Consider the following 26,598-nt stretch of genomic DNA (forward strand, 5'->3'; position numbering starts at 1 on the left):
AACATTAGACTTTCCATGACATTCTAATGTGCCCACTCTTGCTTTAGCTCCAAGCAACATGGGAAATAATTTGTGATTTTCCTTCTATTTTCCAATATGAATCACCATAGAGTTTGTGGTAGAATGAGAATATAATATTTTTTCAAGAATTTATTACACTAATAAAATATTAGCATAAAAAAAAACTGAACACAAGAATAAAAAGTTCACATACCACATAATTTTACACACATTCACATTACCAGATTCTCCTCTTCTGAATAGAATTAATGTTCACAATAATAGTGATTTGCAGCATTCCCTCAGATCACAGTAGCAGCCCTGGGGCAATAGGTTAGTCAGCTGAAATAATGAAGATACTTGACAAAGACTATCTACCAAGTAATTCTCTTCAGCAGTTCTTTGAACTCCAGTCATATCAGGTGATTCCAACATAGTGCAAAGCCACTGAAAGGAACAAACTCCATACTAAAAGCAAGTGAAATACAATTCCCCAGAGGTTACATGAAGAAATACATTATATATATATATATATATATATATATATATATATATATATATATATATATATATATATATATATATATATATATATTATATATATATATATATATATATATATATATATATATACATAAAATGATGATAATATTTATTATGATTCCATTGTCCCAGGTCTCATGTAGGAGAACCGCAGATCCAAAGTAACTGTCTACAGCCTTTGGATTTGCTCATAAACCATTTGAGGAAGAAATATTGTGTTGTTGTATAATTGTCTAGGTAAAAATAAGTTAGGGCAATATGAGGTGTTCTGTGTCTTCTGTGTGATGATTGCATTTAGGGTACTTTGCCTCTGCAGTCCGGCTTATTGTATATACTGTCTTGATGCTTGATGATGACCTCTACACAATCATACAACTGTAGTTCTTGTTTCTCTTGGGAGGGTTTTTTCTATGGGTCTAATGCTATGGACTGTAGTTTACCAGTGCTTCTATCCTTGTGGACAATCTTGTGCCGACGTCAAACATTATCTTAGATTTTGTATGTTGATTTAGTCAAGGGAATGGTTTTGTTAGAAGTCCTGTTTTTTGTAGGAAGTTGTGGAGATATGATAGATGTACAGGTGTTTGTTGTTGCTCAGGACTTGGCATAGAGTCACTGTTGTTTGAAGGAGTTAATGACAGAGTTGGTAATTATTGTGAGGTGTTGTGAAAATAGGAAGTTTTTGTAGTATGTGTGTTATTGTGAGGAAAGCTTTACATTAGTAATTGGCAGGGTCATTTCTTGCCATGAGGTGGCCATGTGTGATGCAGGAATGTTCTGTTCTTAGGCATAATAGTACAATTTCAAAATATATGTTATACTGATATGAGAATAGCCATGGATATATGAAGGGTTTGATTGCTTTTTGACTTGTTGGGTGTTGCTCCCAGTGTCTTTGCCATATGTGTAACATTGATGATCAACAGACTGGGTTATAGTCTGTTACAGGCAGTGGAATGGAAGTATGAAAAGAGGTAAATCCCAACATTTGAACTGCCTTGTTGGCTTCTTTATTGTTGGAGATACCTACTGGAAAGATAAGAGGGCAAGAGATACATTTGAGTGTAGAGTGGTTGTGAATAGATAAACTGATGCAGCCTTGAGGGATTTTTCCTTGTCTCAACTAATTACTTGTGAGTGGATGAGGAAGGGGGGGGGGGAGGGATTTCATGTAATGCACCAGAGGGAGGAAAACAACTCTGACAGGCCCTGCTGTGGAGGTACTATCTTGCTGCATTGGCTCTGACCCAAGCAGTGGGTAGCAGCAGAGCTGGGTGCATTCCTCAGTGTCCTGACTGACACATACAGTCAGAACACTGAGGAACGCACCCAGCTCTGGGCAGCAGGGAGGGATCCTTCATCCACAAGGAGCTAAAGCTAATCAATCCATTGCCCATGGTCTTTCTTGAAGAAGACCCATGCCCTTCAAGTAATCAGCAATAGTCAGTGTAGGTGTGGATTTTTTTTTTTCTCTTCTGTGGGGCTTATGTCTATGGGTTGTTGGAGCTGTGTTGTGTTTAGTGATCTGAGTTTGTGATTTTGTATGGATGTCTTGTGTAGTATAAATAATTGGTTGTTTTAAATGTTTTAGTATGTTGGTGTTTTTATTTTCCTTTCCTTTCTGTTGGTGGTACTTGAGAGATGTAGTGTTAGGGATTCTGGCATAGTATTGTACACTTGTCATTTTCATGTGGTGTTCTATGGGAAGCATTTTTGTTTCTGTTGTTGGAGCTGTGTTGTGTTTAGTGATCTGAGTTTGTGATTTTGTATGGATGTTTTGTGTAGTATAAATAATTGGTTGTTTTAAATATTTTAGTATGTTGTTTTTATTTGCAAGATGTAGTGTTAGGGATTCTGGCATAGAATTGTGTACTTGTCATTTTCATGTGGTGTTCTATGGGAAGCATTTTTATTTCTGTAAAATCTATCATAATTACCCCATCTGGGGTATTGGCTGCATGTTATTGTGGCAAAGTAGCATGCAGTTGATACTTTAGGGTCTATATGGGGTGCCCCTATGGACCAGAGCCACACATAATTTTGTCTGTGATAGAGGAGGACTCTGTTCACAGAGAAATGATGACACTTTTATTATACTGTGACTGTCCCTCCATTATGCTGTCCCCTAACCCCTTGTTACTGTCCTGTACAATTTCTCTGAATATTCATTTCCTTTTTTTGCCTACCCTGTAGTGGGGAATAGAATGGTGCCACCAAGTCTTTCCATTTGAATCGTAAGAGGCGAGAAAAATGGGACGGGGATTAGGACTAGGAATCCTTCTCCCTGTAGCCCCACAGGATCTAGGGGTTTTCCAACCAGTATCCTAAGGTTTGGGTCTTTTAATGTGCATGGATGTAGTACAGAAGAGAGTAAAACAGAAAAGATAGGCAGTATGTTTGTGAGAAGAAGGATGGATGTGTTGGCTTTGAGTGAAACTAAGTTGAGAGGGAGGGGCGAGTGTGAATTTGGGAGTGTAGTTAGGAGGTTCTCAGGAGTGAAGAGAGGGCGAGGGAGAGAAGGGGTGGCTATACTAGTAAGTGAAGAGATGTGTAAATGTGTACTGGAGTGGAAGGAGGTTTCTTCAAGGTTAATGTGGATGAAGGGAGGGGAGCTATGCTCGTGGTGACCCGTCTTTGTATCTCTCCGCATCAAGTTTTGTCTTAAAATCTTGTATAGTGTTAGCACATACTGTTTTGTTGTCTAATTTGTTCCATGTATTTATCGTTCTGTGTGGGAAACTGTTCCTTTTCAAGTTTTTTCTATAACTATCCTTTTTCAATTTTTTTCCGTGACCTCTTGTTTTCCCGTTTTCCCACACTAATAGGTCGTTCCTATCTAAAACTTCCATTCCTTTCATTATTCTGTAGATAGCAAATCTCCTCTTTCTCTTCTTTGTTCCAGAGTTGGTAGGTTCAATTTGGATAGTCTTTGCTCATATGTTAGTTCGGCGAGTGTCGGAGCTAGTTTTGGTTGTCACTCTTTGTAATCTTTCTAGTTTCTTAATATTCTTTTTGGTACTGGGTGTCCAAAGTGATGCTGCGTACTCAAGTTTTGGTCTTATTAGTGTAGTTAGTATTTTCCTTATCATTTCTTCGTCCATATAAGTAAATGCCACTTTGATTGCTCTCAATAAGTTGTAGGTTTCTCTGAACATCTTATTTATATGCTTATCTGGTTTCATGTCCTTTCCAATCATCACTCCAAGATCTTTTTCATAGTTTTTTTTTTCTTCCCCAATTCTGTAATCTTTTGATATTCTGTTTCTACTCTTTCCAAATTCCATTGTACTGCATTTCTTAATATTGAATTTTACTTCCCACTTTTGAGTCCAATTCCATATTGTGTCCAGATCTTGTTGCAATGAGTTGCAGTCCTCTTCCGTTTTTACCTTAAGTAATTTTGCATCATCTGCAAAAAAAATTATATAGCACTCCACGCCTTCATTCATGTCATTAATGTATACAGCTAACATGATCGGGGCCAGTACTGATCCTTGCGGGACACCGCTTTTTACTTCTTCCCAGTTGGAGAATTTTTCTCTAATTACAACTCTCATTTTCCTTCCAATCAGAAAGTCTTTCATCCATTCCAATAATTTTCCTCTGATGCCACCTTTTGACTCTATCTTATCTATTAGTTTCCTATGAGGTACCTTATCGAATGCCTTTTGCAGGTCCAGAAAACCACAGTCTGCCCATCCATCTCTTTCTTGTATTATGTCTACTAATCTTGAGTAAAAGCAGATCAGATTTGTTGTACAGGATCTCCCTTGTCTAAATCCAAATTGATTTGGGTTCAGTATAGATTTTTCTTCCAGGTATTTAACCCATCTGTTTTTTATCACTCTTTCACAAATTTTTGCTATTGTGCTTGTTAGTGAGACCGGTCTGTAGTTAGATGGATCTTCCTTATCACCTCCCTTATAAATTGGTACAATGTTTGCTTTTTTCCAGTCCAATGGTACTTTTCCTTCTTTAAGTGAGGATTTAATTATAGCATATATTTTGTCAGTTAATTCTTCCATGCATTCTTTCAGTATCCAGTGTGCTATTCCGTCTGGGCCATGTGATTTTCTGACATCCAGGGTTTTAATTTGATCACTGATTTCTTTTTGTGTTACGTTTATTTCTTTCATTGCTGGGGATAATTCTCTCTCTCTAACTTCACTGTTAGGCGAGTTTTCTATTGTGAATACTGATCTGAAGTGGTTGTTCATTATTTTAGCCATTTCCAGTTCTTCTGTAAATTCCTTTTTATCTTGGCACAGTTTTTCTATTTCTTGTTTGTTTTTCAGTTTTCCATTTACATATTTGTAAAATAGTTTGGGTTTGTGGTGTAGTGTTATCCTGGGCCCTGGCGTTCGACACAAAGAGCAGGGCGCCATAGGTTTAGAAGGACTCTTGGGTACAAGGCCCTCGTTGTTAGATATGTAGGACAAGGCATAGATTTCCCTCTGCGCAGGGAATACGACGTACCCACCAAGTCAGTCTAGAACTGTCCCTCATATGGTGAGCATGTGGCTCTCCTATTGTGACTCACCTCTGTACGCATAACCCACTTATTAATAAAGACTCCAAACGTCCCCCGCGTTTCTGTTGCACACGAAGATGGCGCAGTGAGTAGGATTGCTTGCAATTGCTTGCAGTGTGCAACAATGAAACATGGGACGATACGTGAATCAGTGGAGCGTACTGACGGAACTAGACCGATAGGCGACAGTGAACACACTGGACCGTGAGTGCAGTGCCGATACAGTGAGCATGCACGGGACCGTGCAAAATCGTGCGATAGTGATAGTGGCGTGCCTTCGTGCACGTAGTGGGGCAAACAAGGAGGCCTTTGTCCCACTGCTCCGCCCTGCTCGCCGAGGACGCCACCCCGCACGCGGCCCAGGCCAAAGTAGGCCGCGCGAACAAGGAGGCCTTTGTCCTGCTTCGCTGTGCTCACCGCGAGTGCCACCCGCCCAGCTGACTCGCACAAGCCACACCCACCCAGCTTTGGAACTGCCACACTGCCCCTGCACACCCGTGGCAATTACGTCACCGCAGGAGGAGGTGACACCACTGCCGCCCACCGGAGGCATTGAAGGGGACCGTCTCGGACGCTCAGTAGGACCTGCACGCATGCATCGTGTCACTATGAAAGGGGTCCCCCGCCAGATGCACGCACTCTCCGCCCCTTCTCCCTAGAGGACTGGCACCTGCCGTCCTAATGCCTTCCGGGCCATCGCCCTCCACCACCTGTCAGCGCCCGCAATGCGCTGCCCTTCGCAGGTGTGTAAATCACGGGGATAGGCCCACGCGGTCGATGTACCTCACGTGACCCCCTCCCCCCAACAGGACACTTCTGGGTGACCGCCCTCCGTCACCTGTCAGTGCCCGTGCCGTATCGCCTGCCAACGCAGGTGCGGAATCGCAGGGATGGGCACTCGGCACCTGGGCACATTGGAGATATCCGGAGCCAGCCTACGGACGCCGCTCTTGGCGCCGACGACGCGCTCGACGCATCTCACGTGACCCCCCGCAACGAACGCTTCCCGGACCCCGTCCTGGCGATGACATACGCGAACAGATGCGCCGAGCTAACATTGCCCATGGAAAGCTCCCGGCCGCCACTCGCGACATCTTCCTACGGTACTTTAGTGACGTGCTGGTCTCCAAGGACGACCCCAGCATCGCCTGCCCTAGGAAAGACCATGGTCCCCCCCCTTTCGTGAGAACCCACCTGCAAGCCGACGCGACGCCCCACGCCGCCCGCACGCCCAGGCAGATACCGCTCGCATTTCAGGTTCAAGCGAAGGAAGACTTGACTCAATGGTGCAGCAAGGTATCGTCACGCCCATCGTGAGGCGAGCTCTGTCGCCACCGCCCGTAATGGCGCCCTTCGAGCACCGGGCCGACCTCTCCGCTCGGCGAAGGATTTGTCGTCCTCATGCGCGGACCCCCTTCGGTTCCGCCCCCGACGCAGTTTATATGCGTCACTGAAATACCGCGCACTTCCGCATGGTCCAGTGTGGCTTACGGTTTCCGACAGATGCCGAAACCTGATACGCCACTACCACTGGAGACAGTTGCTGCCATCTGGGTCGCACCCAATTGCAAGCCATGCCCGTTTGGATGGCCCCACTTCTCGTGGATGACGGACCACCGTTCGCTCATCCCCTTCACGTCTGGAACTCCGACACCGACGGAGCGCTCTGAAGACTACGCCGCGGATAAGCCCCGCCTACGGTCACCCGCAGACCTGCGTGACCTCCGGGCTCCCGTCCGACTACCGCGCCCTACCCAACTCCATCCCTCCGTATTGGAAGCTCCGCACCGTCCCTTCCGCTGACGAGCCCCGCCATCTCCAGGAGCGACCCCAGGTCTTGAAAGAAGCCGCCCCGTCGCGTTCCTTTGGTGGAGGACATGCCGTCCTCATGCGCGGATCCCCCCACTTCCGCTCCCGCCGCTCGCTCAGGCTTGCGAGTAAGCATTCCCCTCGCCGTGGTCGTGCGAGCGCGGGGGGTGGGGGAGGTGTGGTGTAGTGTTATCCTGGGCCCTGGCGCTCGACACGAAGAGCAGGGCGCCATAGGTTTAGAAAGACTCTTGGGCACAAGGCCCTCGTTGTTAGATATGTAGGACAAGGCATAGATTTCCCTCTGCGCAGGGAATACGACGTACCCACCAAGTCAGTCTAGAACTGTCCCTCATACGGTGAGCATGTGGCTCTCCTATTGTGACTCACCTCTGTACGCATAACCCACTTATTAATAAAGACTCCAAACGTCCCCCCGCGTTTCTGTTGCACACGAAGAGGGTTCTTCTTTACATTTGTCTATTATCTTTTTTTCACAATTTCTCTTTTCATCTCTGCGTATTTTTACATATTCGTTTCTTAGTTTGATGTATGTTTGCCATTTGCTTTGTTTCTTATCTCTTTTCCATTTTTTCCAAGCTTTGTCTCTTTTTTCCTTTGTTTCACTACATCTTTTGTTGTACCAGTTCTTTATGTATGCCTTTTCCATTTTTTGTGGTACAGATTTGTTCACTCCTTCATTATAAATTACTTTTAGTATGTTCCATTTTTCTTCTATCCCTGTATCTTCGTTTTGGAATTTTTCCCAGTTTGCATTGCGAAAGAATATTTTAAGTTTCTCAAAGTTTGTTTTGTTATACATAGGTCTTCCTATTCTATGTTTATCATTTTTGCTTTGGTCTGTTTGTTCTTTCAATTCCATTTCTATTAGTGCATGGTCACTTTTTCCTATCGGAGTTTTGTAAATAATATTTTCGATTATCTCAGGTTCTGTCGTAAGTATTAAGTCCAATTTTGAGGGTTTTTCATTTCCTCTATATCTAGTAGATGTGTTTTTTTGTAAGTGCATATGGGCCTGGTAGTGAGAAGAGTGTAGAAGGGAGGCTTTTTGGATAGATTTAAATGAGTGCATAGAGGGATTAGGGAGAAATATCAATGTAATAGTACTGTGAGACCTTGATGCTAGGGTAGGAAATGAACCAATTGACTTTGGTTGGGAAATGTTGAGTTCCAGGAAAGAATCATAGTGGAGAGTTGATGGTGATGTGTCTAGAGAGTTGATGATAGGAAATACAGTGTTTAGGAAGAAAGTAAAGCATAAGTATATATGGGAGAGGGTGGTGGATGGAAGGGTGGTAGATAGAGTGTTAATGGATTTTGTAGTGGTAGATAGGAGTATAATAGGAAGAGTTAAGGATGTACATGTTCTAAGGGGAGACAGTGGGGGAATATCAGATAATTTTCTATTGGAAGGTAAGTTGAGAGTGGAGGATAGATGGAGAAAGAGGAAAAGGACAAAAGGGAGGGAGGTGCTAAGAGTGAACTGCTTAAATGAGAAAGAAAAGAAGTACAAGAAGCTGAGAGAGGAGTGGGAGGGAGTGAAGGAGGAATGGGGATGGTTCAAGGAGGGAGTCACAAGGTGTGCAAAGATGGTGTGTGGAACAAGGAGGACAGGAGGAAATAGAAGGAAGGGTAGTGAGTGGTGGGATAAGGAAGCAAAGAAGGTTGTAGAAGAGAAGTGAGCTTTCACAGATTGGTTACCAAATAGGACAAGGGAAGCATATGAGAGGTACAAAGTAAAGAGAAGCAAAGTAAAGCATAAGATAAAGGAGGCAAAGAGGAGAGCAGATGTGAAATGGGGTAAGAGCATGACAGAAAATTTTGAAAGTAATAAAAAGACATTTTGGAACTATCGGTTGTTTTAAAAAACGATTAGACAACTTTATGGATGGGGATGACAGGTGGTGATGGATACGGAGCTGCCTAGTGTTGGCCTTATGGTCTTTTGCAGTCTCCTTTATTTCTTATGTTCTTATATAAAGAAATTAAGAGAGGAAGAAGAGGCAAATCAAATAGAGAAGAAAAAGTAAAAGGTGTAGATGAAGAGGTGATAATGGAAGAGAAGGCGGTAAGAGGAAGACGGCCAGAATATTTTAGGGAGTTGCTGAATGTGAAGTAGGATAGAAAGGGAAAGGTTGTTGTGGTGGGAAGTGCTAAGAAAATGACCGTAATGAGTGAGGAAAATGGAGGAGAAATAAGGACGGATGAAGTGAAGGCAGTTGTTAAGATGATGAGAGCAGGTAAGGCACCTGGTCTGGATGGATGTCTTGCAGAACGTCTGAAAAAAGGAGGTACAGTGGTGGACTGGCTGGTGAGGTTTTTTAATGTTTGTTTAAGAGAGGGTAGAGTGCTGGAGGACTGGAGGAGTGCCTGTATAGTTCCACTTTACAAGGGAAAAGGGGACAAGTGTGAGTGTAGTAGTTTCAAGAGGGATTACCTTGTTGAGTGTAGTTGGGAGGGCTTATGGAGGGGTTTTGATTGAGAGGATTAGGAGAGGAACAGAGGGAGAAATTGGTGAGGATCAGTGTGGTTTTAGGACAGGTAGAGGTTGTGTAGATCAGATTTTTGTGGTAAGACAGATATGTGAGAAAGCTATAGGAAAAGGTAAGGATGTTTTTTGGGCTTTTATGGATTTGGATAAGGCTTATGACAGGGCAGACAGGAAGGCACTGTGGGAGGTATTGGAGATATATGGGATAGGAGGAAAGCTTTTAGGAGCTGTCAAGAGTTTTTATGAGAGTAGAAGAGCGTGCGTCAGGATTAGAAATGGAGAGAGTGAGTGGTCTGATGTAAAGGTGGGACTTCATCAGGGATGTGTTATGTCACCCTGGCTGTTCAATTTATACATGGATGGGGTAGTGCAAGAGGTAAATGCAAGGGTAGTGGGTCAGGGATTGGAGATGGTTAAAGAAAATGGAGAAAAGTGGGAGATAAGCCAGCTGTTGTTTGCAGACGACACTGGGTTTGTAGCAGGATCAGAGGAGGGATTGAAGAAGTGACATTTTTTGGGAAATTGTATGAAAGAAGTTGAAGATAAATGTGGGTAAAAGTAAGGTGATGAGATGTATAAAGGTTGAAAGTGGCAGCAGACTGGAAGTGAGCATTAAGGGAGAGAGACTGGAGGAAGTGGATAATTTTAGATACTTGGATGCGAATGAGACAGGAAAGGGAGGAGTGGAAGTGGAGGTAGAATGTAGATTGTAATGAGGAATAGAGATTTGAGAATGGATGCTAAGAGGGGATTGTATGACTGAGTGATTTTGCTGACATCACTGTATGGGGCAGAAACATGGAACATAAGAGAGGAAGAGAGGAGTTTGAATGTGTTTGAGATGAGGTGTCTGAGAAGTATGATAAGGGTTACTAGGCTGGATAGAGAAATGAGGTGAGGAGGAGAACGGGGGTGGAAAGGGAGTTGGGAGATAGGGTGGATGAAGGAGTATTGGGATGGACACATGGAAAGAATGAGTGAAGAAAGACTAATAAAAGAGGTATGGAAGGCAGATGCGGAAGGAGTGAACATGAGGGGGCGACCTAGGAAGAGATGGATGGGGTAAAAGGGGCTTTGGGGGAAGAGGGGAATGTCAGTTGAGTAAGGATGGGATAGGACAGAAGAAAGGGGTGAATGGAGAATGGTTGTATATGGATGATGTTGTGATCCACAAGGTGGAATGGGTGGGGGATGGGGGGGGGGGGTGAGAAAATATGTGTGAGAAAAAATTGACAAAGCCTGAATGGATTTCTCCCCGTTTTCTCATTTTCTGCATGAGGGGATGGAGAGGGGGGGAGGGTCACTGATTTAATGAAGTGGCCTTGCTGTGTCTTGCGTCACTGCTCCTGACCCAGGGCAGTGGACAAAATGCAGGGATGACCCGTCATCCAGGAGGTGCCAAGATAAGAGGGAGGTGAGTGGGTGGAGGGGAGGAAGTGGATGGAGGGAAGTGGAGTGTGATAAGGATGGAATGGGTGTGAGTGTTTTTTATGCCTTTGTTTTTTGGCTACCTCCCTTGTAAAGGGAAAAAAAGGCTTTGGTTATGTATGTATGCAGGTGTTCCTTCAAAGTGATCTTGGTGCATCCTTTTCTTTCTTTGCTTTATTATGTAAAGTAAGCAAGTTGTTTGTGTTCATCTTGGTGGCTGTTGGGAATGTTAGGAACCATGCAGTGAAGGGAATCGATGGTGGTTCTCATGAATTACTTATAGATGGTTATTAGTGTCTGTTATCAATAGTGTATGCAATGGATCGGGGTAGGTTTGCTTGTTGATTTTTTGCTGTCAGGTCTCTGATATGTGGGCTGAAAGTCATACAAGTATCAAATGTAAGGCATAGAATTTTAGGGTTCTTTTTCAATGGAAGGATTTGGCCCTTTAATATTATTACATTTTTTTTTTCATGGTTGTTTGATGTGAGGAATGTCACTATTTCTAGGCTAAGGATTCCATTCCATTACTTTTGAGCTATCATCCTAGTTTATTCAAGTAGACTTGGGTGTTATTTACTGCTATTTAATATTCCCTGTGCTGGCTTATCATTGTCAGGCCATCTGCATATGAATGAGCATTGTTATTTAGTTCTGTTTCTTGAGTTGGGAGACCACTCATTAGAAATTGAACAGTAATGGTTCAAGTGTTGTGTTCCTAAGATATGGTCGCTTTGGGTTACTCTGCACAGTCATACTGCTATATAGATGGTTAACCATTTCTTATGTCATTGTTATGAACGTCTTTCCCAATGATCTTTTTGGATAGTGTGTGACTGGGGACCTTTTCAAAAGCCTCGTTTGTATTCATGGCTACCATTACTGTTCTTTCTGGCTTTTTATTGATATATTTTTCTTAATTCAATCCCTACAGCACTTGTGATGTTTGTGAGCAATGTGCTGGTAAAGCCTTCCTTAAATCCATTTTGGCTGGAAGAGGTAGGCATTTCTGATTTGTTTTTTGCTGCTATTGGGAAAAATGGCTGTTGAATGGGTGTGGGATTGGTGAAGCAATGGTGCATGCCATCCTTAATCTTATTACTTTAAGATGTACCGACACCTTATGGTAAGGAGTTTAATGAAAAAATAAAATTTAATTTTATATTTTACTATAAAAAAAATACCATTATCACAGAAAGCCTATTTACCCTTCAATGTTTTTTACATATGACATGCCGTTTGTAGAACTTGCTCAAGACGAGCCAAAACGCAACTAGTCATATCAAAAGTACAGAGAGCTGCTTCAACAACTTTTATTTCTTGATCTGGTGGAAGGTTCGGAAGTAAACTACCACCTACATTAACTGAAACTTTGAGTTCTGACCCAACCTTTTTTGTATTCTCCTTAAGTTCTTTGGCTTTCAATTCATAGTGACCCCGTGATAAATCTAGTCCTTTCTGTAATGGCTCTAAAAATGTTTCCTTGATTCTAGGAATAAATGTTCTCATACCAAGGACATCATCTCGGTCTCTCAAGTAAATATATATAAGTAGATTTAAGGCTGCCATAACCTGGTCACTTGCCTCTAACAAATCTGTTCTTTCTTCACTGGCTAAGTGACATGAAATCCCTACTATCTCTTTCAGATAATCCCCTTTAAAGTAAAATGAATCATGTGATACTTCTTGCAGACAAAGAACAACATTCTCCTTGACTTCATGAATCAACAAACCAAATACTCCAGCATGTGTTGTGGAATGAAATAAACTCGTTAGTAGTTTATATCTACCTTCCATGTCAAAACGACGAAGTAACTTTTTAAAGGCCTTAAGAGCCCCTATGCGGCATTCCTCTGAATTACATCCTGTCATAACCACAATCAACAATTTTGAGAAGATCAAATGAGCTTCAGCTTCTAATGTATCCGCTGTTAAAGACATTTCTGCAACAGTGTCTAGCAAACGATTACAAAAAATTACACCTTTATGGATACTAAGAAGGCTTTTCTCCTGCAGCAGAGTAGAAAGCAAGGGTAGACAGGATAAGTACAGGAACTGTTTACAATAAACTTGAGGAATTAAATTGCTAGAAAAGTCTAAACCTAGAATACAGTAGAAATATGTTGCAAGGGATAGCTGTGATATATTTTCGTTTGCCACCAAATTTTCAGACACCTCAGTTTCACTGTTATCATCCTTACAATCAGTGTCTTCATCTTCACACTTTCTTTCCTTCCATTTTACTACAGCCAGTAATTTGAAGGGATTCCTGACAAGCTTACACACCAACATGACAAAATCTTGTGAAACTCTATACAGTGAACTTTCACACATACCTTCAGAACAGTAGATATCAAGGTAAGTCAATGGCTTTTCAAAAAATTGTAGAATGTAATAAGCTAAGAATTCTTCTGAATTTATGTTAATATTAGTCCATATCAACTTCCCTGACAGTACCACATCTACAAAACCTGTATAAAACTGTCTAAGAGACTTAAGATTTTCTAACAAAGCCTGAGCACTAGGGTCAACATCTAACATAAGTCTATCCTTTCCTTCTAAGCTGTAGTTCTTAGGCAAATCCATCTGACATATGTGAGAATACAACGTGTTATAGGTCCACTTGAACATGGATGGCTTTGTATTAACAGAGGCAGCTTTCAGTAATGAGGTCTGTATAGGGGGAAGCATCACACGAAAATGAGCTTCAGACTTAAAAATCTCCATCTCTTCCAAAAAAGCTAGCAAGGCTTCTTTGTGGTGGGCTACTTGGGCAATATATTTGAGAAGACTAGATATACAGTCTTCCCCCTCACTGTCAACATTTTCAGTCAGTAATTTTGTAACAACTGGAACAAGTTCTAAGCTGTTATGAGTGATGTAATCATGATGCTTATCAGTTTGTATCTCTTCAAGAGCAGCACTGTAATTTCCACATTTGAAATAGTCCCAAAGAACAACACCCAAATCATGAATGTCTTCATGACTATTTCCACGATCTCCTTCAATAACCTCCATTTCTATTTTCGAATCACTTCTATTTAGATTTCAATGAAACTTCTTAAATTCAACAATGTCTTCCTTATTGCTCAAGCTGAGGTCATTTACACGTATCAAAGTTAATCAAAACCATATGTTTGTCCTCAGGTGAAGTGTACCAACTGGTCCTGGGGTCACAGGTTCTCCTGTAAGCATGAAAAATACAAAGTTGATTGTCCTTTTTCACAAGAACTTGCCAAGATCCCATATAATTGTAGTAAAAAAGTTTCAAATTATTAATAAAAATATTTGTCTATCAATGAATATGTATGAGATTGTGCAAGATAATATAACGGAACAACAATGGGTTTCTAACAGGCTGGACATCTAGTCAACAAGATGCAAGATTTAAAGACATTATGGAGCAGCAGAAAAGAGAAGAAAACTTGATAGGTTTGCAGTACTAGAGGAAAAAAATAAAAAATAAAACAAAATAAAATAAAATAAAATAAATAAAAATAAATAAAGTAATAATAATAATGGTGATTTGGTTTATAGTGGACTTAGTAGCGTGGAATTTAACGAACCATGCCCTTAGTTCAACTCGCCCTGAGCAGGGTCTGAATTGTCTTCATCTCGACCTTCGCCACAAGTAAAGACGAAAAAAAATAAAATAAATAAATAAATAAAATAAATAAATAAAATAAATAAATAAAAATGTAGATGAAAATAAATACTGTACACTCAAGTCTCTTAATCCAACAATTGCCAACCACCACATATATGGGTTTTTGGGCCCAGGACATAAACCCACTATTAGAATTAGTGGTGTTTTATATCCTGGGGGCCAATTCACGATGTGGTTTTATGTTCTGGGCCCAAACATCTGCACAAAGGGCAGTTACCAAGTGTTGGATCAACCACTTCAGTATGATGTTGCCTACATAGGCATCATCATATCGAAGTGGGTATACAAGGATGCTGGCATCAGCGTCTTGATATATATTTTTTGTAGTTGTACAAGTTACCCCCAGATTCTGTGAACTGGCTTGATCACATGTTGTGTGTTTATTATTTCTCAGAGTGAAAGAGAATGAGTGATACAGAAGTGACTTTATATTCTATAATGCGAGTGGTGTGATACATCATTCATATGGCAGCCGATGCTGTGTGCGAGAATTTGACTCGTACTGAAGTGGTCAAGAGACCTAGGTGTACATATATAAATATATATATATCTCATCTGTGATGTTGTTGTTGTCGTTCCCTAGACTGTCTGTCCGAGCAGTCCCGTCTCCCCAAGGAAGGCCACAGCCGAAACTGGGTTTTCCCACAAATCCTTTATAGAGTGTATGTTGTGTTGTTTGCGTGCATGATTGTGTATAATGCAGTCTTCCATTATGTGTTGTATGGTATGGGGTGAAGTGTTACATCCTGGGCAGCTGTTCACAACACGGTCGTCCAGCCTCTTCTGGTAGCTTAGAAGTGCTGGGTGGTGACCACACCGCAGTCTGGCCAAGTGGACTCTGTCCTTTCGTGGGAGAGAGGATTCAGAAGGGTGGATATCAGGGGGTCTGGCATGCAGCAGCAACCACCCCTGGCCATCAGCTCTATGCAGGTGGCACCAATCCCCAATGAGGAGCTATGCCTACCTTGGGGAGTACCACAATCTGTGATGTTGTTGATATGATGCATCATAAATGTTGGCTGGTGGGAAGACCACATTAATTTTCATGGTCACCCAAAAACACAAGATGCAAAAGGTCAAAGAAATGACCTCCATGATTATGGGAAGCAAATCTGATACAACTGAGCAGTGATGTATTTTGGTTAGGTCAGTACAAGAGGAATGGCTCACTTTGAAAACCAAACTTAAGCTGCAAGCCATAGCAGATGAGGTAAGGTTTGGAAGTTGTCAGGAAAATAAAAGTTTAAATACATTTAGATTACAAAATATGATTATAGATGAACATGGAAAGACATGAACTTTTAAAGGATGCCAAGGACAAAAATGAAATGATGATAGAAGAAAAAAACAGCAGTTTTTCTGGAGGGTTCTCAATTCATGCACATGGAAGTTGTTTGGGAAAAAATATAGCATAGGAAACACTATAACAAAGTTGGAGATAAATAATTACTTGCCAGTGAGCCTGTTTTGTGATATACAGACCAAGATCCCAAAATACGTTGATTTACAGCTGGGAAATAATAAATACACTATCTGGAGAATAAACTGTGAAGACAAAATGAGTGGTGGAGTGATAGTTGTGAGAAATGCCATAATGGTGGAAGAATCGTATCTACATGAAGGCAAGACTGAAGTAATCAAACTGAAAATCAGAAATAGAGATGAAAAGATGAGACCACATGGTGGCTTATGCTCCCCTCCCCCAATGACAAAAGCTTGGGATGAAAAAAGAAGAAAAAGAAGAGGAAAAAAAAAGAAAAAGAAGAAAAAAAAAGAAGAAAAAAAAAAGAAAAGAAAAGGAAAAAAGAAAAGAAAAAAGAATGAAAGAAAAGTCTCCTTTCAGGTCCTTTTGCCTACCTTTACCAAACCCACCATCAGATTAATATTCTCTACACACATTTCCTGTATTTTTTATATACTTAAAATTCTTCCTCAGCTCCTGCAGGCTTTTCTAAGTTAAATAGAATCATCTAATTTTGGCCACCAAAATTTGTCAAGCATACCATTGTCCCTTCAGCATTGCCAGATGATTTTTTTGTTGAATGAATAATTATACTGTCAGTCTTAGCTGTTACCTCTCGGCTCTTAACTCCCAAGTGGGGGTGAAACCCACAGGCACTATGTGATGAGGTAGTAACTGGTTTACTGATATTTTCAGACTTTCAGATGGTACTTACTTCTACCATTTCTTTGTTCTTAATCGAGAACTAACAACAGCATTTTTTAATAGTTTGTACATCTTCCACCTGAGGACATCATGTAGGTCTTAATTATCTTTTATTGCATATAGATTTATTTTCCATTATGATTCCAGCATTTTAAAGTCAAAACACCATTAAGCATGCATCATTCTTCCCAAAATAGAGCAAAATTTTCAACTACCAGGTTCCACTGTTAAAGACAGCCATTTTTGTTATCCTTATAAATGTTGACAAATTGTTTCCAAATGTCAACACATCATTTACTGAATTGTTCCTACCTGTGGTAGTTATGCTCCTGTACCTTATGAAATCATTGAACCTTGTTAGAAAATACTACATTAACTTCCTCAATTTCTTGGATGGAAGAAAATTAATAATTTTCTGGTTCCAGTTCCCAGGCTTGAGGTGAGGTGAGGCGAGGTCTTAAGTCCATTAGGTCATCACAGGTGGGGTGTGGAGGCAAGTACCCACATGTGCCCCTTCCTCTCACCTCACAAGGCATCAAACATTCATCTCTTGTCCGTAGGTAAGTGAATAACAATAAAAAAAAAAAATCCAGAAAAAAGGTACTGCAAAGGCAACAAGGGCAACTCTTTGTATCCACTGCTGCTCTCCTCAATTCAGTCTGAACCACAAGCCTTTACAAAGAAGGTGAAAGTTAGGACACGGCAACATCTTTCCAATACAAGGTATTTTCTACATTAGGTTATTATTAGGAGCTAAGATGAGAGGGAGGAAAGGGTGGCGGATGGCAGTAGAGTGGGTGGGAGTAAGTACTTGCCTTCTGATGTGGCTACCTCCCTTGTAAGGGGGAAAAAACCCTTGGTATATATTGATGGGAGACAGGTTATTTTTACCCATAAATATTTCCTATTTTCTCAACATTTTCAAAATTACAATTCTATAGTTTTGTACAAAATTTCTTTCCAAAAATCAGTATCATTATACTATTAAATTCTAACGATTTCTTGTTGAGAATTTTCACAAAAAAAAGGGGACTCATAGGCTCAATATGTTTACACTCGGCCTTTGATTTCATTATCCACAGCAATGGATCCAATGACTTAAAATGCATTTGAGTCCCCTCACTACATGATTGCTGCAATTCAAGAGCACATCTTTACTATACTTGCCAAGTCTGATATGAAATTTATCACAGAGTACTTGACAAAAGTTTGGGCTGGAGAGGACCCAGAGTAGAAGTGTCCAAAAAAGAATGATGCTTGGGGTGATTGAATTTTTCCATAAATTTTGGCAGGCTAAATGACATCACAGTATCCTCCTGCTTCTTGCTGCAGGCAACTAACTGTCACTGTGCTTGCTTGGCTGTTGTAGTGACAGATTGCCGAGTGTTTGATCCAGACCTCCATTATTTCCCTTCTTGTTTTTTGTGCAAGGTGAAGCATTGTCAGAAACTATTGCCCAGATCAATACTCTAAAGGAGGCAGAGAAGCAAACTCAGGAAATTGATGTTTAACTTAATGTCCATGTTGTGAGCCCATACACTGCAAGATGGTGGAAGGAAGTTGTAACACCATACCAACCCAGAACATGCAGTCTGGTAGGTCTCATAAGACCTTTAGGCATGTGCTGACATTAAGAAAAACCAATATAAATTTTGTTGTATTTCTGCCTGTAAAATTAAGGAGAGCAACAGTGGTGCATTTCGTGAAGTGTCTGTATATAATATTTATTGATGCATATGTGACCTTGGGTACTCCCTGTGAAGAAACGGATTCTGACCCATGTGTAGAGGGCTCATAGAGGCTGGATATGCTTTGGTCTGACAATGCTACCTTCACAGAGACTGCGGTGAGAGATGGCCAATTTACCAGACACAAAGCAGTGATTCACTGGTCTCGCACTATTCATGTGGCATGGTGAAGCAACCAAGTTATGTTATGGGGACATTTCTCAGGTAGGAGCCTAGGGAAGGTTGTTGTGTTGCCTGCCAATATTAAAAGTTATTGGTATGCTTATTATGAGCTACTGAATGACCATCTGGAGTCATTTGAATTTACAAGTGTATAAGTGCTTCAACAAGATGAAACACTATATTTACTGGTTTTCTTCCAGCTTGTTTTTTAATTCTGTTTCAAGATCTTGCCTCTCTCTCTTCATGGGCCACAGATAAGATGGAGAAGGTTGCAAATATTTTACATAGGAAACACCTCACCTCTGGTTGTTAGAATAGTGCAAGTTAGGTTAGGTGAATGTTTGGTAACATTTTTTAGATAGTGTTCTTGCTGCTTTGGACAAATATAATACTTATTTATTATCAGAAATCACTCATTCTATTCTCTTTTTCTAACTCAAGATCCCATATTCCCAACATGATCTCAGAGATTGCTTTAAAGAAAAAAGGCACTGAGAATAATTCTTAAAAAAAAAAAAAAAAAAAAAATCTATAGTTAAAAAGAATGAAATTCCTCACATGCACACTAGGAAAACAGTACCATATTCTGTATGGATTCTCCATCGCATACCAACCCATCCCCAACCACCACTAAAAGTATGAAAATAACAGTACACAAATATGGTTTATTGGTTAATATTTACTCCATAAAGAAAGAAAGAAAAAATCCATCCATCAATGGCAACATGAACATATATTACCAGCAACCTATGTCATCACCAAATATTCAAATTCTTAGTTTGAATTTGCATGGGATTGTTAGCAACGGTCTCACTAATTGCCGAACAAACCGATAAAAGCCGAACATACCAACAAAACTCAAACAAGGACGGTTTTTGCTCAAATGCACACTTCTATATATATATGGTAGCATTATTTGAACTATTTTCTTTAAAATGTGTGATTTCCATGTAATATGATCAAAGAGAAGTTACGTTTTTATCCTTTGCAAAATTACCGAACATAGCTACGATTCGTCCAGCCCGCCGTCTATGATCACTGGTGGTATGGATCAAACTACGCTCTTTTAAGTTTCTTACTGTTGTGTTATTAGTGTAATAGACAGCATATAGTTGAATTATTTCAACTATTTTCTTTAAAATGTGTGATTTTCATGTAATTTGACCAAAGAGAAGTTATGTTTTAGCCTCTGCAGTATAATGTAACACATTTTAAAGAAAATAGTTGAAATAATTCAACTATATGCAGTCTATTACACTAATATCACAATAGTAAGAAACTTAAAAGAGTGTAGCTTGATCCATACCACCAGTGATCATAGACGGCGGGCTGGGTCGAATCGTAGCTGTGTTCAGTAATTCTGCAGAGGATAAAAACGTAACTTCTCTTTGATCATATTACATGGAAATCACACATTATAAAGAAAATAGTTCAAATAATGCAACCATATATATATAGAAGTGTGCATTTGAGCAAAAACCGTCCTTGTTTGGGTTTTGTTGGTATATTCGGCTTTTATCGGTTTTGTTCGGCAATTAGTGAGACCCGTTAGCAATTTCATTTGCCAAGTTTGGCACTGAAGGGTGGGGAAGTAAATTATTACCAGTATTTAGTGCTTGAAAATGTTTCCGTTTGGAATACATAAGTTTGAAATAAGTTATAAGACGAGACCATACTCCAGGAATACCAATTCCTAATTGTGACCGTCTCTTCCCCCTTCCTACAACAAATTTATAGGCAGTGAATTATTCCCTATTGATAATTGAACCTTACCCCTCCCTACAATTTTACAGGAAGTGAACTATTGCCCGTAAGTGACTCATTAGTGAAATATTGCAAACGGCTGCCAACTAAACATACCAAATTATTAATATTGCTATAAATCACAAACATTCACATTGTCATTGTGTTCTTATTTTATATTTACATCATAATCATAGTGAAATTGCTCTATTTACATATACCAAAAATTATGTAAGACAACCTATTTTCTTCAACGTTTTCAATGTCACTGGCATAACATTATAATTACCTGTAGAATGATTTTGTCGATATAATGTAAGTACTGCCAACCGAGCTGTTCTGAGCATTTTGGCTTTACTCACTGGTTGCAATTTATGTTTTGTTTCTGTCCGTCAAATTCTCGTCTCAAGTTGAAAACCACGAACATACGAAAGTTTGAACTAATATCACGACGCAAACTTGAAAAATCGTGAGCTTGCAGTTTACCGCCATCTATTGACCACACGCTGAACTAAGTTTGTTTATATGAGGGCGCATTTCATAAAAAATAAATAGATGAATAAATAAAATAGGAATAGAATAAAGTGGAGGTCAAAGTACAGAAAAGACATAATTAAGCTACGGAAAATACAGAAAAAATTGATCACTTTTACAATATTATCTCGCCTGAAATGTTTTCATTTACCCCTAGTTTCTTCTTTTATGACTTCATATGAAAAAACGTATAAAAACAAATCTGCGCTGTTTGTTATTGCTTAAAATTATAGAGGTATTTTTTATCATGCATCAGACTATCAATTGTGAGGATTACTGACTTCAAGGATTGTTTTTAGGCAGACCCATATGGTCAGAGTCGTACATCACTCGTATGTCGGAAGCTAAAATATCTATTCATGAAAGAATTATGAAAATTTTGTACTGCTGATGTCTCTCTCAACTGTTACCCTCTATCCTTTCTCACTTGCGTGACTCCTCCATACCCCTGTGGTAGTTGGTGGGGGGGGGTAGATTAGAATCGACCACGGTGTTCTCATAAGAGTCGTGATTTAAATCTCCTTCCTCACCAGGAGGAAGGCCAACTGCGATCCGCCGCGAATACGGCCCATGGTCCTCGAGGTTTTAGGCCTCTTTGACCAAGATCTATATACACCATACATTTGCAAAAAAAAAAAAAAAACACTGGTAAATAAGAAACGTAGTCCGAACGTTTTCGTCTATCTAAGACATCATTTACCAGTGTTTTTTTCTGCAAATTATATTCACGTGTCATTTGTGAAATACTGCAATACACTCCAAGATCTAAGAATATAAGGTCTAACCACTTCCGACCGAATTTCGAGGGAGTTGGCGCAGCGGGCCCGTGAACGTCACCTGGCTGTTCAAAGTGGGGTTGGCGGGTCCTATAGCTGTCAGTTGAAGCTGGTACGTCGTTTAGGAAAGACGTTGCTTTCGCTCGCACCGCTCCACGCAATTAGTTATATTCTGACAAATATTATATAAAATATATATAAAATATTATAGTTCCTGTCTATATATATAAAATATTATAGTTCCTGTCTTCCTTGGCATTTCACAGTTTTCTTCAGTGTTTCACAAAGAGAAAATGGACTCAGCCTAATGACGTCAGAAGCTGCGCAGAAGAATTCAAACGGTCTGACCTGTATATTTAGACCTTGATACACTGTACATATAGACCTTGTTTCAGACGGCGCGGGCGATGCCCGCGTCCGCGCTGCGCGGTAGCACCCGCTTCCGCGTTGGTATTCAGACAGCACGGGTCAAAACCACCCGCCCGCCTCCCGCACACCACCAGTTTGTGTTCTGCATGCATTGATAATGGACCGTGATCGCCTTCGTCTCCTCTACCTATTACATATACGCAAGAAGAGGAGACATAGGAGATTATGGATACATCCTTTGATTGCTGAGAGGAGCATGGCTGGAGCATTTAACACGCTTTTCCTTGAACTGAGAAAGGATAATGTAATTTTTTTTAACTACTTCAAGATGTCAATCACAAGCTTTGACGAATTGCTACACAAGCTGCATGACCACCTCCTTCGCCAGGACTCTAAAATGAGGGACTCTATTAATCCCGCTGAACGCCTCGCTGTTACCTTAAGGTAAGGCATGAGTTTATAATATACCATATAAGCCAGTTAATAAATTCCATTTTCAAAATGCTTGAAAATATCTACAGTAAAACATGATCAGTATAATCAAGACCTCATTTTTTTCACAATCAATACCACTACCATTGCTTCTACCTTTGTCATTATTATCATCATTTGCAGCAATAGGATGAACAAAAATATCTCTAACATCCTTTTTATTTGGTATTTAGGAATTATACTGCATTATAATCACAACACAGTGACAGGTAAGTAATGTGTCCTTTTAAAAATGTAATACAAACAGTTTCAAGAAAGTAATGAACAACTTGGCACAGTTACTCACCTAAGTGAATACATTATTTGATATTTAGGAATTATACTTCATTATAATCACAACACAGTGACAGTTAGATAAGTAAAGTCTCCTCTAAAAGTAGTACAGTGATTGCAGAAAGTAATGAAAAATTTTGCAGTTACTCACTTAAGTGAATGCATTCTTAAGTGTTACTCATAAGGTACAAAATAGTTCAAGTCAAAGTGTATGTATATGGAAAATTTGCATCACAGGATGAACCAAACTCTGACACCTCAGAAGATACTGGTGAAACAGAAGTACTACATGTAGGCAGCGGTTGAACATGTGACCTATGCATATATGGTGAGCTTTGTTCTGGTCCTACTAAATGCCGTCCAGAGCCATCCAATTCTAAATTAAGCCATCATTTTTCGTCATAATGCATTTAAATGGCGTATTCTTCAATTTACTGCAAGTATACCTAATTTCAGCTAGTTTGGTTGAAGATTGATAAAGTTATCTGCACAGATACCAAAGACCAGCTTACTGTCAAACTCAGCTGTCGGGGGTCTCACTAATTACCGACAAAACCCAAACAAGGATGATTTTTGTTCAAATGCATAATGCTATATATATGTAATATGATCAAAGAAAAATTACGTTTTTATCCTCTGCAAAATTACCGACCACAGCTACGATTCGTCCAGCCCTCCATCTATGATCACTGGTGGTATGGATCAAATTACTCTATTAAGTTTCTTACTATTGTGTTATTAGTGTAATATATTGCATTATTTGAAGTATTTTCTTTAAAATGTGTGATTTTCATGTAATTTGATGAAAGAGAAGTTACATTTTTATCCTCTGCAAAATTACCAACCACAGCTACGATTTGTCCAGCCCACCATCTATGATCGTTGAGTGTAGGACAGTTGCTCACCGAACAAGTGACAAATAGGACATTTGCTCACCAAAATAGTTTAAATAATGCAACTATATTCTAATTTTTTGTATAGAATTGTGCATTTGAGCAAAAACCATCCTTGTTCGGGTTTTGTCGGTATTTAGTGAGTCGGACGGTATGCGTAGCTGTGGTGGGTAATTTTGCAGAAGCTAGAAACGTGACTTCTCTTTGATCAAATTAGATTAAGTCACAAATTTTAAATAAAATATGTCAAATAATGCAACCATATATATAGAATTGTACATTTGAGCAAAAATCGTCTTTGTTTGGGTTTTGTCGGTAATTAGTGAGACCCCCTGACAGGCGAGTTGGACAGTAAGCTGGTCTTTGGTATCGGTGCAGATAACTTTATTAATCTTCAACCAAACTCGCTGAAATTAGGTATACTTGCAGTAAATTGAAGAATACACCATTTAAATGCATTATGATGAAAAAAGATGGCTTAATTTAGAATTGGACGGCATTTAGCAGGACCCGCTTTGTTCAGTTCTTTGTAGTCCACTTGATGATGGATTTTTCCAAAAGGTTGGAGGGTGTGCAGTGTAGGGGGCCTAGTGTGGCGGAATGTTCGTTTGATTCTGTGGTAAATCATAAGCTTGAGGTGAACGGGTCTTTTTAATGTTCTGGATCGGACCAATAACGCCAGACTGGAACTGCAAACTCTCATCATCGGTAAATCCTTTGAGAGAGGGAAGAAGCCCTTTAAATAAGGAAATATGACGGTTTTCTCCTGCTGCTAAATGTTCCAGGATTTCTGTCTCAATGTCCAGTTTCTTTTTCTTTGGAGCAGTCTTACCAGACATTTTTGTTGCACTAACTTCACCAGCCTCACTGGCTTTCTTCAGAACATCGCTGCCTTCCTTTCTTCATCCAGTCCTCCAGGAGATTTTTCAGAATTGATTTCAAAGCTTAATCCTGTTTCCCTCATGTCCATATTTACCTTTAAGAAAGAAAGCTGTTCATGGAAGATGTAATTCTTCACAGTCTTTGCTGCTGAGCCACTCTTCCTTTTCGTCTTCTTGACCGATTTGATGTACTGATCCTTGACATTTTTCCACCTATTTATTATCAGCTTACCTGAAACAAATAAAGAGTAAATGTTAGAGGAAGCCTATATAACTGCACTGCATCATTTATTTATCTACTTATTTATTTATGTACGTCTTTCTTTCTCTCCTCAGGTATCTTGCCAGTGGGAACACCTTTACTGACTTGTTCTACACCTACAGAATTGGAGTCTCAACATTATCTGATATAATCCAGAGTGTTTGCACGAGCATTTGGACTGTCCTCAGGAATGAAAGCATTCCTCAACCAACGACAGAAAGACTGATAGAGATTGCTGAGAAGTTTGGAGAAAATGCAAATTTCCCTAACTGCTTTGGGAGTGTTGACGGGAAATATATTCGAGTGATCAAACCACAGCACAGTGGCTCATTGTGTTTTAACTATAAAGAGTACTTTTCTGTCGTTTTGATGGCAGTAGCTGACAGTCATTACAAGTTTGTTTATGTTGATATTGGCTCTTATGGCAAAGGCAGTGACCCAACAGTGTTCTCTAATTCATCATTTTGGAAGGCAATCGTCAATGGAGAACTGAAGCTCCCTGAACCCAAACATCTGCCAAATGATGGAGGAGTTACAGTGCCTTATGTGCTCGTCGGTGACGAAGCTTTTGGTCTGCACCCTAACCTTATGCGCCCTTTCGGAGGAAAAATGCTAAGTGTTCAAAAACGTGTCTTCAACTACCGTTTAACCAGAGCAAGGAGGTTTGTGGAGTGCACTTTTGGTATTCTTACAAACAAATGGAGGATTTTCCATCGGCCATTGAATGTTTCTTTGGACTTTGCAACAAAAATCATTCAAGCATGCTGTGTACTTCACAATTTTGTCAGAGACAGAGATGGTTACGCATTTGAGGACACTATCCGTGGCAGGCTTTCAAGATTGTGATGCAGAACGCCAAAATCAACGAGGAGGCTTGCAAGCAACAAACATCCGTCAGAAGTATGCAGAGTACTTCATGAGTGAACAGGGTTCATTGCCATGGCAAATGAGTAAAATATAGCTTGCGATAAGGAACAACAGTGACTAATATACTACATTGGGGTATGAACTTAGAGGTGTATTTCTGTTAATTTTTCCTGTTGCTTTCTTTCCTATAATCACCTATGTTAGCAATATCAAGTCTTACAGGCCTATGTTTCCTTGTTAAAATTATGTAAATATCGTGAAGTAAAGGGATGGAAGAAATATATTTGTGCACTTACCATACTTGCTTTTATCTGCCTCTGATAAACTCTCGAAGTCTGGGTTGAGCTTGATACACACCTCCCTCCAGCATTCTGTTGTGTGTGTTCTGGATTTATAATCTTCAAGTGATTTGTCCCATAGAGCTGGTCTCTCTTGCACAAGGGATATCAACTGCTCTGTATCAATATGAGCTTCCATTAGATACAAAGGGACAGTCACACACAACCAATCACCTGAAAATTCAATCGGCTACTGAATGACTTTCCTCTGGAGAAGTGGGCGGGTCGCGGAGCTGCCCGCGACATGTGAAGACATGCATTAGACACTATACCCCATAGCGACAATGCGTGGAGGCGGGTCCGTGCGCGGACAATCGCCTGCGGCGGGTCTTTGCGCGGACAATTGCCTGCGGCGGGCAACGCACGTACCGTGTGGAAGATTACATTGAAAACATCTGTAATTAGTTTAAGCAGGTCTGCACTAAAGTGCGGATGCGGGCATCACCCGCGCCATCTGAAAGAGGCTTTAAGGTCCACCCAGGGCCCCGACATGGGTAAGTGCCCCCACCAACCCACAGACACACACACACCACCACCTTCCACATCTGATGGCCACTAGCACGATTCACATGTAACATTCATCCACAAAACGTTTATACACACAAC

The 26,598-nt window shown here is 40.3% G+C and overlaps 2 protein-coding genes across 3 annotated transcripts in view; both read right to left on the reverse strand.

Moving 5' to 3' along the window:
- Nucleotides 1-20,818, reverse strand: part of LOC143039434 (ubiquinone biosynthesis protein COQ9, mitochondrial-like) — a 34,634-nt gene extending 13,816 nt beyond the window's left edge. Inside the window, exons 1-2 of one of the 2 annotated variants that reach the window (XM_076209474.1) lie at nucleotides 20,597-20,776; nucleotides 11,973-14,005 (exon numbers count right to left, since the gene is read on the reverse strand). In XM_076209474.1, the coding sequence (XP_076065589.1) occupies nucleotides 12,042-13,838 (1,797 nt within the window). In that variant the 5' untranslated portion in view covers nucleotides 13,839-14,005; nucleotides 20,597-20,776 and the 3' untranslated portion in view covers nucleotides 11,973-12,041. Of the gene's footprint in view, nucleotides 1-11,972; nucleotides 14,006-20,596 lie in introns of those variants that run through there. The other variant, XM_076209475.1, reaches the window with a different exon arrangement.
- Nucleotides 20,819-24,137: 3,319 nt separating this feature from the next.
- LOC143039437 (uncharacterized) lies at nucleotides 24,138-26,131 on the reverse strand. The gene is made up of 2 exons (XM_076209484.1): nucleotides 25,951-26,131; nucleotides 24,138-24,757 (listed from the first exon to the last, which is right to left on the reverse strand). Exons 1-2 carry the CDS (start codon nucleotides 26,129-26,131, stop codon nucleotides 24,522-24,524), a joined length of 417 nt encoding a protein of 138 aa, XP_076065599.1. The 3' UTR covers nucleotides 24,138-24,521.
- Nucleotides 26,132-26,598: the final 467 nt, after the last annotated feature.

The sequence above is a fragment of the Oratosquilla oratoria genome, chromosome 26 (genome assembly GCF_046742065.1).
Source record: "Oratosquilla oratoria isolate Oo_2021 chromosome 26, ASM4674206v1, whole genome shotgun sequence".
Classification (NCBI taxonomy): domain Eukaryota; kingdom Metazoa; phylum Arthropoda; class Malacostraca; order Stomatopoda; family Squillidae; genus Oratosquilla; species Oratosquilla oratoria.